The sequence below is a fragment of the Eulemur rufifrons genome, chromosome 17 (genome assembly GCF_041146395.1).
Source record: "Eulemur rufifrons isolate Redbay chromosome 17, OSU_ERuf_1, whole genome shotgun sequence".
NCBI classification, from domain to species: Eukaryota; Metazoa; Chordata; class Mammalia; order Primates; family Lemuridae; genus Eulemur; species Eulemur rufifrons.
This window is the reverse complement of record NC_090999.1, coordinates 33,599,883-33,612,902: the sequence shown is the minus strand read 5'-3', so window position 1 is coordinate 33,612,902 and position 13,020 is coordinate 33,599,883. Positions and strand designations below refer to the sequence as shown.

General features: G+C 39.2%; 1 protein-coding gene and 1 pseudogene across 1 annotated transcript in view; one reads left to right on the top strand and one right to left on the bottom strand.

The window, feature by feature from the left end:
- ARL15 (ARF like GTPase 15) overlaps positions 1–2,995 on the top strand; it is a 399,577-nt gene extending 396,582 nt beyond the window's left edge. Inside the window, exon 5 of the mRNA XM_069492347.1 lies at positions 243–2,995. Within this exon, the coding sequence (XP_069348448.1) occupies positions 243–395 (153 nt within the window). The 3' untranslated portion in view covers positions 396–2,995. The remainder of the gene's footprint in view (positions 1–242) is intronic.
- Positions 2,996–11,035: 8,040 nt separating this feature from the next.
- Positions 11,036–11,771, bottom strand: LOC138398253 (large ribosomal subunit protein uL30 pseudogene; annotated as a pseudogene).
- Positions 11,772–13,020: the final 1,249 nt, after the last annotated feature.

The following is a 13,020-nucleotide window of genomic DNA, read 5'->3' as shown; positions in this document are numbered from 1 at the left end:
TGTATGGGTGGAATGGAGGTGGCTCGCAAGCAGGTCGTTCACCCCTAAAGAAAACACTCCCAGGTCACAACATATAACCCACGCTATAACAACAGCTGTGGACAGGATTCTAGAAAGCCCTAAGCATTACAGTTCATATAAATCCTCCTTGAAATCCCCCCACTTCATCACTCAAAATGTTGGTTTGAGAAAGGTTCTGATATAATTAATAATATATTTTTCTTCATTTTTTCCCCCTCAAGATCAAAAAATATTTTGAACTTGAACCACTCGCACGTGGAAAACGTTGGATCCTGCAGCCCTGCTCGCTGGATAACATGGATGCACTGAAAGACAGCTTCTCTCAGCTGATAAATTTGTTAGAAGAAAAAGACCATGACACTGTAAGAATGTGAAATCTGGCAAAGAAAATGGGCTCCCAAAAGGCCTTGCACCTATCATGTTTCTCATTTTAATTTTATTTTGGTATCAAGACTATAATGGCTTCATTATCTATTTTTCTCTAGTTATTTCAGACTCTCATCTCTCTAGTAAAGTGAATATTCTGTAAATCAAGTGAATTATCATCGGCATTAACGTCAAGTACACACTACTGAGAGAGAATTTATTCTCTGTTTACCACTAATTATCTTCACCGCATGTCTCTTCCTTCTGTTGTTCTAAGCATCTCTTCTATACTCTGTGCTAAAACGGATGGAATTCATGGCTCATGGAAATCAAATCCCTTATGAAGGACTCGGTAAAGCTCACAAGACCTTGACTAATTTTCCCTGGGTTTGGGAGTGGAGTATTGTGTGACTGGGACTCCACATAATATGTATATCATTTTCAAGATCTCTTGGGGTTTTTGTTTTGTTTTATTTTATCTTATTTTTGGTTTTTTTTGTCTTTTGTATACTGACCTTACAGACTATGAGAGAAAAATGAGCACCAAAAACTTCAGTTAATCACCTTATCAGGAAGGAATATCCTGCCATAGCAAAATTGGCTTTGAAGAACCTAAAGACAAGATGCATAATGTTTCCTTGATTACATCTGAAGTCTCTCTCCCCTCTTTTAAGAGCAAAGACATTGTTTTAGTTTTTGAGAGGAGTTAGAGGAAATTTAGGCACCATGTATACATCACTGATTACATTTGATCGAGTCCTCAAATATTTTTTAATGGAAAGATTAGCCTATATAAAGTCAAGCTGCAATGTAATATAGGTATCTTTTTCTAAAAATTGGAAGTGTTTAATTAAAATAGAGACAATAATTTTTAAAATAGCAGAAAAAATTTTAAAAACAGCAAAAAGAAGTATAGTTTATACTGGTTAGAGTTTACGCTGGCATGGATCTAACAGAGATATCAAAGACAGAATCATCTGTATATTTAGTCATTAAGTGCTAATGTAGTTTAATGGAGTCTGTTAAGCCTTCATCTAGTAGCTAAAGGCCTATCAGTATGTCTATTATAAACCTCTATTTTCAGGGGTTTCAGTCTGCCCTTAAAAGTGTGCTGGGCCTGCAGCAAATAAATAATTTTTAGGGCTCAGAATCAATCTTTGGAATGATTTTTTTCATTTAATTTAAATGATAAAATTATGTGGAGATAAATGTACAGTTTTACTAAGGCTTAGCACCTTTGATCTTTTCTAAATCAGGAAAAATCTATGGATTTTAAGGTTCATAGATGAAATATTCTTTGTCACACTTTGTAGACTTTTGACCACTTAAAATACCAAGTGGCCTAATGATAGAAAACTACTCCCTACCCCTGAGTGATAAAAACATGTTTGTAATTTTTAGGTGGCATAGACCAATACTCAAGTACCACAGACTCACACTGTATTACAGGGTGATGGAATAGCTTGTACTTCTCCAGAAGATATACTTCAGACCCTTAACATCATTCAAAGATAGTTTTTGTGGTTTAATATTGTAAGTGGATTTTAATGCAGTCATTACCTTCAAAACATTGAACACTTCTTTAGTCTTTTTTCTAATGGCCTGGATCAGGAAAGATCCACAGTGATTCATATACAATTTTGTCTCCAGCATTCTTGAATATTTTTAACACTGTATAATCCGTGAACAGCACAAAACTTTTATTCCAATGACCAGTTACACAATTCCTGGTTTTTTTTTTTGTCCTGCTGTGCTCATCTTCTATGAAAAATAAATGATTATTAGGCCTTGCTTTCCCTGCAAGTTCATTAAATGTAGAATGTTGTCTTTTTAAGATCCTGTGGCTGAGTGCTCCTAAGCCATCTGTTAAATGACTTCCCGTTGTCTGTGTGTGTGTTCATGTGTGCGCCAGGGATGGGCTTCTCCTCAGACCCACGACTGTCTGCAGCGTCTCAGCCGTCAGAATGAAAACATTATCAATCAGTACCCAACAACAGCTGTTTTTGACAAGTTTCTGTCTGACGCCTAATGCTTTACAACTGTCAAGAAGGCTCCTTCTTTGTCTAGCAGGTCGGAGCTCGCTGTCTTGCTGCTTCCATGCACCATCCTGTCCTTGTAACCCTAGAATTTGCCATGTTTTGGAAATCCACAAGGGGGAGGGGTGGGCCTGGATGGGTGGGGGTGGGGAGGTGGGTGGGCGAGGGTGGGGGCGTATGTCATCTTCCTACTTTCGTGTAAAGTGCCACAGGTGTCTTAGTTTGCATATTCAAATATTATATAGGAAAAACAGTCTGTTATGTATTTCTTCACTTAGCTTCTTGTTATATTTATGGATGTTACCAGTTTTTGTACCTTCTTAGCTAAAGCAGTTGCCTTTTTGTAATGGCAATTAATTTATATGATAAAACTTTGTATCTACTGTAGTTTACAGTATTGGTTGCTAATTAACTGCCATATTGCCCTGTCTTTCTATTTAAAAATACTGCATCTATACTTAGAGGTTAACAGAGTCATGTGGACATTTGCCAGGGAAGGAGAACTCGTATTGTCCATGATTGAGAAATGATTTCCACTATCTTCAAATGAAAATAAACGCTGAGTAGAATTGATGTTTCCAGACTGACTCCTTTCAGCTTTAGCATTTGGGAGTCTCAGATTTCTGTTTTCATTTGTATTGCCTGTTTAAGTCTCCAAAATAAGTTCTGCTGGTCTTGGGTCAAAACAAATGATTGATTCGCATTTCCTTTGAAGCCATTGTGAAAACCTTAAAAGAAAAAAAAAGCGTCTTTTCCAGTTGGTTTGTCTTCAGCAACAATTTACTTTCACTGGAGCTGTTTCTTGGAGTGTGTGAACAGATTCAAGATATTATAAGATGTCATCCTTCAATCAAAGGATCATTTTATAATATTTGCCATAAAACCAACTTGAGTGGCACGGTTTAGTGCAATGAACTATTTCCTTCAATGGATTGATGCTCTTGGGAAATAAGTAGATATTTTTAAGTGATTCAAGAGGAAACAGTATGCATATACAGGCCCATCCTTAAGGCTGAGAGTGTTCTATAAAGAGAGAATGAAAAAGAAAAATGATGGATGGAAGACAAGAGAGAAAAAAATACAATAAAAGATGAAACATTCAAATTCCAGCTTTTGCTTGGTCCTAATTGCAACATTATTCTGACACTTAGTATTTGGCACACGGAGACTTGCAACACGTCTCTACTAAGCTGGATCCAACCTGCATTCCTATTCTTGTTTCTAAGGTAGATAATTAGCAGTTATCAGCTTCCTGAGGGTCTCAGACCTATCCAAGCAAACGTGGACAGAACTGTAAGATGTTGAAGCAAATGGGGTTTTCTTCATGTCTAGATTGCATACTCAGACTTGAGTGGAAAACTAATATTCATCCCTGGCTTCATCCTCTTTATAACTTTAGAGTGCATTTTCATTAACCTCCTGACCTAATGGCACAAACAGAAACGAAAAGGTATGTGTGGGGTGGTGGGGCTGAAAGTGGGAGTTGCCCCCTGGGATCCCTCATTTTCAATGTGTTTGGAAGGGAGGGCCTGTCTTTGTTACGCAGAAACTTTAGAATGCAGAGTCTCTGCCTTCCCTCGCTCCCCAGCCTGGGTCCTGGAGATCTGAGGTTTACGCTGTGAAATGCATTACCACATCATGTTGGGAATTCCTGGCTCCCGAGGGCTCACAGCTTTTGGTCACCTCTGAGTCAGCATGATTAAATGATTTGCATCTCAGGCTTAAATGTTTTCCAACTCAGATGCATGCAGTGACTGATGAGCCCAAGTTTTGGCACTCCAACCCACCCCCTTGCACTAATTTAGGAACATGAAAAGATGCCGTGTAAGACTCAGAAGCCTCAGATGGGATATCAATTTCCCCTCCCCTTTCCTAGTCTCTTCGAATTAAAACCTTAACTGAAAAACTTTTCTTCCACCCACTGTCTCATCAGATCTGGAAATTCTGACTTCCCTTCCTGGGGGTTCGTCTGTTTGTCGCAACCTCTTCACCTTCTGTGAAACCAAGGCAAAGAGTTTAAAAGTCACAAAGAAGAATCTCTCCAACATACACCTTGTCTAGCATCTTTCTTACAAAACAAGGTGAAGTAAAAAGCCCAGGATTCTTCTATCAGATTTTCTCCATAATCCCATCTTGCATTCCATCTCTGCTCCAAGAAGCATGCTCTATTCACTGGCTCCTGGTGTAACAAGGCCACCTACTGTGTTCTCAGGCTTAACCTGCCCCTTCCCTTTCCTGCTCTGCTCAAGTCCTCAGGTCACACACAGGAGTCTGCATAAGGCCCTGTATGAATAATCATTTTTTACAAGGGAATAGGGTGGGCCTGTGGTTTTCAAAGCAACTTCACCAACCTAAATACCTTGTGAGGTCACTATACCCTGCTTGCAGAATAAGGAAAGGGACTTCTAGATTTAATGCCTTGCCAGGCTCAGCCAGCTTTGTAACCCAGTCCAACTCCTGATCCCCTCTGCTCTAGCTAGACACGGACCAACATGAGTATGGCCATCAAATCGCACTTTAAAAAAAAATGATCTGCAGACTACCAAATAAAGGTGAATTCCCTTATTTCCCCCCCCCCCAAAATCTCTTCTTCTTATTCTGATGCTCTCAAAGTATTCCTCACAAATATTTCAGCCTGGTTCTTTCTAGCAGCAACATTCTGACCATGGAGCTGAATTGGCAACGTGGTCCCCAGAGAGGAAAGTCTGGCTCGAGCCCATGGGGGCAAATCAAAATAAACCTCGAATAAGTGTCAGTTTCCCCAATCTCCCTCATTTTCCTGTTTCCTCATGGGATTGAGGGGGGCGGTATGGAGAGAGCTGATCATTTCAAAAAGCCTAAGATCACTTACATCACAGGCAAACCCTTCCTGAAAGTGTGAAATCCAGGCTGCTGTGCCACAACTTTCACTGACAAATGATTCATTGAGACAAAGGCTGGAGCTCCAGCATCAAACAGATGTCAGACAAAACACCAAACGCCTGTAAATGATTGCTTTCGCAAGCAACGGAATGACTAGAAGACCTGGCCCGATGATGTACCCCGTGTCTGGACAAGCTTACAGAAGACATGGGGATGGGGGAGCTGGTTTTAAGCGGAGTCTGCGGAGAAGGCTGTTTCTGGACAGAGAAGTGAAACCACGATCCTTACCTGAGAGGCTCGTGTTGAGATGAATGATTTCTGGCCAGTTTGTGTATAATACATGTAAGGTAAATCAGAAAAATGTTAGTCAAGGGCACCTCAAAGACCAGACTGGTGTGATATGATATTAAATCACTAGACACATAAATACCAGCGTAAATTAAAAAGGAGAAGATTTTGTTAGAACGGAAACTGCTCACCAAAGGCAGAGACAGGAATGCAAACAGTAAGTCTGGCTGTCATTCCCCATAATCTGGAGCAAGTCAGGTTTGGGTCTGGACCTTCTCCAGTTGTTTTACAACTTTCTAGACATGGGATGTATCAACCCAACACTTTTATTAAGCAGCTTTGACAGGATTTTTGAAATGACAGCTTGTCGAGATTCAACATAACGTACGGTTTTGTTTTGCAATTGGAACTTTTGGGTTTAATGATTTTAGGACTTCATACAACACGTTTTTGTTGACTACCTGCTATGCACCAAGGATTGTGTTAGATGCTGGGGATATAGCAGTAGATATGACATACTTAGTCCCTGCCTTTGTAGGACTCTAATTCCTGTAACACTGGTTAAATTGAATTATTTCTGTAAGTGTAGACAACATTTTTTGGGAATGGGGGCATTTTGTTATATTAAAATTGCAGTTTGAGTCTCTAGATTTTTAAATATTTGTTGTTGGTCCTAATCTTGGTTTTTCAGGCCCCCTAATTTAGAATTCTTTTTGAATGCTGTTTAGTTTCTTTTGAGACCATTAATAAAACTAGAAATCTAACCACGTACATAGAAAACGCTTTGCCTTTTTTTAGCATCTTTCTAAATAGAGCTCTGTAAAGCTAACACCTTTTATTCTGCTATTTTGCTGCTACAACAACGAAGCATGTGTCTGGCACACAGAAGTGCTTCCAAAGTGCAAAACCAAACTCAATTACGTACTGTTCTTTTCATCCTCCCTTTATTCAAAGGGCTTTACCTCCTCTAGAACAGCCTCGTCTCATCCTTCTGTCTTGATCACACAAATGACTTATATTTGAAATGCTGAATGTTGAATCTCCAAGACGAAAATTCGTATTTAGTTGCACTCTCTTGTGTTTTATTCCACCTAACAGTAAAGACTGCTACATAAAAGCATGTCACAATTCACATGCCCAGACAGAGGCAATAACCTGTAAGCTATATAACCCACTGGATTTTTTTTTTTTAACCTAGTTAGGTAGCAATGGTTATCTAACTAGGTAAAAAAAAAAAAAAAAAGTTACCTAGTTAGGTAGTTAACTGGGCTTTCAAGAGGCTGCTTTGCTTTCCTCTCATTGAGGATTGGGAACTTGGAAAGACTTCTTTAAACTCATTATTTATTCCAAGATGCTACTTGGACAAAGTTGTTCCTGTAGCAAGAGTTAACCCATTTTGGATTTAGAACCCTTTTGCAAAATCTATGTCAACACAATTTGCATTTCCTTAAACATCTAAAGCCTGCACTATTCTTCCCTCACCAGCCCCAAGCCCCATGATGGATGTCCCTCTTAGAGAACCCTGGATATTCAGGTAGGATCACAAAAACTAACTGAAACAGAAAACTCTCTGTTTCCATTCAGTTTGTTAATTTCAAATCACCCAGAGTTTTATTTATTTATTTATTTAAGACAGGGTCTCGCTATGTTACCCAGGCTAGCCTTGAACTCCTGGACTCAAATGATCCTTCCGCCTCAGCCTCCTGACCAAATTTTTAGGTAAAACTGTAGGATCCAGTGAAGTCACAAAATACCAGAGATTAATTAAAATATGTGGTTTATAATTGGATGTCCGCCCCTAATAACAGATCTGGGCCGTAATTGTCGCTGCTGGAGTCACAACTAGGGAAGCGCCGAGGCATTGTTATGTGTTTCCAGATAGAAGTCTACGGTACCACCTAGGAAGTATTCCTGCCAAAAAAATCAAATTTGAGTCTGATCAACTCTCTGGATCTAACAATTTGCAAAAAATACAGAAACAGAGGAGTATGTTAAATGACACAAAATCCAGACTATTGGCAATTTGACTGACAAATGATTTGGTTTCTTAAGTGGCAAGAAGGAAAAAAGAAATGGAGGAAATCTATAAATTAGAAGAGTCTTGAGAGCTCCATCAAACAATTACAGAGCATGGACCTTATTTGGATTTTGTTTCAAACTACTAAAATGTAAAATAAAATTTGAGATGGAGAAATTTAAACACTTATTGAATATTTTTATGAATCAAGGAATGATTGATTACTGAGATCTTTTAGGTGTGACAAAATTGTGGTGTGTTTTTTAAAGGAGCCCTTATCTATTGGGGCACATGCAGAAATATTTATGGATGAAATATTATGATGCACAAGATTTATTTCAAAATAATCTATTAGGTGAAGAGAGGAGCAGAAGGAGATGGGGATTAGATGAAAGAAGCTGGACTGCGGGTGATAACAGTGGAAGCCCAATGACGGCGGTAGAAGTTCATGACACCTGTATTCTGCCTCGGAAGGTGTAATGGACATTTTCCCCAACAAGTTTTTGAAACAAAGAAGGAAAAGAGAAAGTGAAGAGAGTAAAAAGACAAACCACAGACTAGATGATAATTTGCAATGCAAAACCAAGCCTGTTGCCAAAATATATGCAGAACTCCTGTAAATCAGTAAGAAAAAAATTCAGCTTAATGGAAAAATTAACAAGGGGACTTGAATAAGCACTTCGCAAAGGAAGATGATATCCTAATAGCCAGTAACTTTATTAATAGTGAGGTGCAAATAAAAACTCCCATGGGCTAGCACTACACCCTCAGCAGAATAGCTAAAGTTAAAAACAATACCAAGAAAATAGCACTTCTTGGCCTTTTGGCTAAGATCAAGTGTAGGCAGTACCAAGAAAAAGAAAATAAGAGAAAAAAAAAATGAGTGTCAGTCTGGCATGCTAATCACCACTGAAAATTTGTGTCCTGATTCCAAGAAGAAAGTTTGTAGCATGGTGACTAATCCTGCAGTGTTTGGAATCAACCAGAACTGGCTTGGAGTCGGGCTCTGCTCCTTGCTGGTCACACGACACCGGACAAATCATTTAAATGCCTGTATTTTAGTTTTCTCGTCCATAGTGGAGGTAATATACCTACTTCAAAGGGTGATGCAGGTTGAATAACATCTTGAGTACAAAGTGCTTCTCATGGTGTGTGGTGCACAGGAAACATTCAATAAGTGATGACAATTATGATTCCAATAATGTATGTTTGAAGCAGTTTTCCCCCTGCACCTCTTAGGTATAAGCTCCGCAGGAGCTGAGGTGAGTTGGAAGGTACAAGTGGGGAGGTTTTACAGCCATTGAAATTACACAAAAGCTACAACTTTGGTCTTGGAAGCCAAGCCTCACGTGGTCGTGGAGCTTTTCCAGATCAAGTAAACACAGCTCCCTCCAGTGACCTGCAAAACCCTCTGTCTGTCATCATTCAACTGCCCACTCATTGATTTATTCATTCAACAAACACTGATTGAATGTATGTTATGTGTAAGGCATTGAGCTGTATGTATTAGAGAAAGGTAAAACCAATTAAAAAATTTGATATAGTGCTCAGAACTAAATATTTGCTATTTAAATGTGTTTATTTCTTCAGAGGTCACTGGTTCTGTCTAGTGCTTTCTGTGTTGTCAGCTTGTAAGTCACAGAAAGACAATGCTTTTGTCTTCTGTTGCCTTTTAAAATCTCGCTTAACATAGAAAATGTCACAAATATTACTGACTGGCCAACAACATCGCGTTAAAGAAAAGGGTTTCAAGTCATACATTTTCTTTCATAGGGCTGGAATTATGTAAAAGTGAGCTTTATCATCAATGATTATAAAAGAGATTCACATTGTGGAAAATACAAAGGAGAAAATAGAAAATAATTGCAATCCTAGACAAAATCACATTAACATTGTGATGCGTATCATTTCAATTTTTTTCTAAATACTTTTACAAAATTAGGGTCATACTATGCATATTGTTTTAGAGCATACTTTTTATTTATTAATATATTTAGCATTTTTCCATGCTGTTGAATTTTTTCCTAAAACATGATTTTTAATGGCTGTCTAGCACTTACAAATACCATTATTTAACTGGTTGACTACTGTTAGATATTTGGATTTGTTTTAAATGTCTTTGTGGAAGAATATTTATGCACATTCCTTGGTGATTTCCATAGAAGAAATACAAGTGGAATTACAGGATCAAAAGCTGTAAACACTTTTATGGTTTTTAAAACATATTCTTAAATTGTCCTCCTAACATGTAATAATTCACAATTCCTGCAAGTGACTAGATGCTGGTTCCTATTTCTCATCACTTTGTGAACTTAGGCTATTGAATTATTTTAATCTATCCTGATTTAATAGGTGGAAAATGAAATCTTGTTTTAATTTGCTTTTGTGATAACTTGCATTTCAGCTGGACTTTAAACAAACAAAACAGCTTGGGTCATCATGTTCTGGGGAAGTGGAAGAGGTAAACAATATTTAATTCTGTGCACTAAATTGTTTAACTCAAACAATTCCCTCCCACCTATTACATATTGTTGACCACCGGGTAGATACACAATGTATGTTAACATGTTTTTGTAGAGTAGAAAGACATGGTGTATTTGTGATGGATCCAATGTAGAAGTGAGAGTGAAAGGAAGGACATGGTAGAGGCACAAAGGAGGTGAGGATCATGTGCGTTCGTCTCTTGTCCAGAAGGAAAGAATGAAAACAAAGGGAAAGGAAGGTAAGTTGAAATCAGATTGTAGAGGGCCTCGAATGCCAGGGTGAGGAACTAGGATGAAATGTAGGGGGCCATGGGGAGCCACTGAATGTCTTAAAGAAGAGTGGCATTATCAAAACAGTTATTTAGGAAAAATAACCTGGGAGGAGGATGGTTTGGAAGAGGGAAGTCTAGGGTGGTCACAGGTAACAGGTAGACAAGTAACTGCATTGAGATGAGACGTGTAGCAGGAAAACATTTGTCAAAGGGAACAGTAATAAAATGACTGAGGCCAAACTGAGGAGCTGGGGTGATGCAGAGAGGACATGAAAACCAGCCTCCTGGCCTCTGTTACCTGCCCATCACTTCAGAGACCCTTAGTCCTGAACAACAGAGACAGGACTAGATTCCTCCAGAGGTGACTGGGTGACTCCCATGATGCTGGTGAAGGTGTGGAGGTTCTGCAGGGTGCGGCTCCCACTGCCCTCGGGAGAGTTCCAAAGGCCTGGGGAGCCCCACAGGCTACCCAGAGAGTGCTTTGTTGAACACACTCAAGTTGCCTCAGATAATAGGGTTTAATTATGGCCAATGAATAAGCCCACCAGCAAATAAGGTGGGCAGGAATCCATTTCTGAGGCTGCATAGCTGAGCTGCGAGGGTAACTGGAACATTTTTTTTTTTTTCAGTTTGAAAGCAGTCACTGTTTATTAACTGACCAGATTACAAAAATAATCCTGGTAGAATACCTTAGTTCATCCTTCTCATAAGCCTGTCGATCTGGTCTTCCCTGTTGCCAGCATCTCCGCCTTCTACAAAATGGGCTTTTTCTTCATTCCACCCATGTGGATGATAACTTGAAGGGCCACAGAAGTTATTTGCTTCTTTGAAGCATTTTCCAACGGTATAGAGCTCATGAATCAGATACTCCATGCAGATGATGCCATATTTACTGAGAGATCGAGCAATCAGTTATCTGTCAATGCAATTTGCTTCTTATTGATTTTGCCATAACCACGCTTGTAGATTAGTTCATTTACTGTCTTCAGGTTTGGGTACCGCCATGCAATATATGGTTCTACAGTCCTCAGCATGTTAATTGAAGCCTTGTTGAGCTTAACAAAGTTTCCATTGAAGATCTGGCAAAGGTGAAGATGCTGCAACACCTTTCGGACCTTTGGGTCACACTGATGATACCTCTGATCCTGATGACAAATGCCAATTTGGGTTCTGCAGGTCCATAGAAGTTGCCGGCTTTTCTTGCCATCGTAGCCATCCGAACCTCAGTTCTGTACATCTGCCTGTATTCCTTGTGATAATGCTTAGCTTTTTCGTAGATAAGCTTCCTCCTTCCCTTTCGAAGCATCTTTTGGACAAACTTCTTTCTCAGGCATTTGACCTTCAGCTCTGCAAAATTCTTTTGCTTTTCCTTGAGGGTTTCTGGCACAGCAAGAACCTTCTTTTTCTTCTCTTCGACACCCTCCATGGTTCCAGCCGGAAAAGAGGTGCAACAACATATTTTTAAGATGCAGTAGTACTTTACATCATGCAGCAACAGCTAGGTGACAAAATCTTCTAGTCATCCCCCGTTCAGGTTCAGCTTCACCGGATTCAATCCAGCGCATTCACACAGTGTCCTGTGCGCACACAGAAGGGCCCTGTGCTTGGTTTAATGCTCTGTTGTCAACATCTTGGAATTCTTAATAATTTTACTATTGAACTTGCATTTTTAAGTAAAGTCCATGAGACAATGAAGCCTTCGTGGGAATAGAGAAGGTATTGAAATATGCATATCTTTACCTGCCTGCTCATATATACTAACAGCATTTCCAATGTTCCATTGGCACAGATTTCCAGTGGACCCACGATGCACAAGAGTTCAGCAACACTCAAACCAAGTAGAATACGAAGTAGGTGTGTTGAGTCTATGACTGGGTAAGAGGTGGCACTGACATGCCCAGAGGCAGTGCCTTCCGTCCACACCTGGACTAGCTTCAAAAAGAGGGCACACTAAGAAACACCAACAACCAAGGAAGCCTTTGGTGTCTTTTCTTACCTGTGTTACTTCCCTATATTAGCCAACCTTGTACACTGAAAATAATGCCATAGAAGGAAGAGGAAGATAGGGTGACCCATGGTTCCAGTTCTTTTCAGTCCTTTCTTATTCATCAGCAGCCCAGAGTTGAGACTGTTGGTGGAATGTGCATGTATCAAGAAGTGAAATAAAAACAGATGAGTTCATTTTGTGCAAAATACAAATGCATGTATGAGCTACGAAATAGTATACAGATTGTGTAATTTCAATGATTCTGCATACGAATTACAACTGGCATTTAAAACTGGCATTGCACAATAAGATGATGGTATTAGATGGATGGTAAAATTTATGCTCATAAGTTTAACTTTCAACTTTTCTTAGAATGACATTGCATAGCAAATAGTAATAACCATGACCCAGCAAGATCAAGACCTTGGAAGAAAGGAAAAAGCTTTATATCATTTTCATTTTTTTCCCCTGCTTTTTGAACAAGGGATCCCACATTTTCACTTTGCACTGGGCCTTGCAAATTATGTAGCCATCCCTCTCCTCAATATGTGTATAAACTCTGAAACAAATTAACTGGTTTTGAATCCTAGAGTTAACACTTGCCGATCTTGGGCAAATTGTTAACCTTTGCAAGGCACAGTTTCCTCATGTGTTAAATGGGAATATTAAGAACTCAACTCACATAACC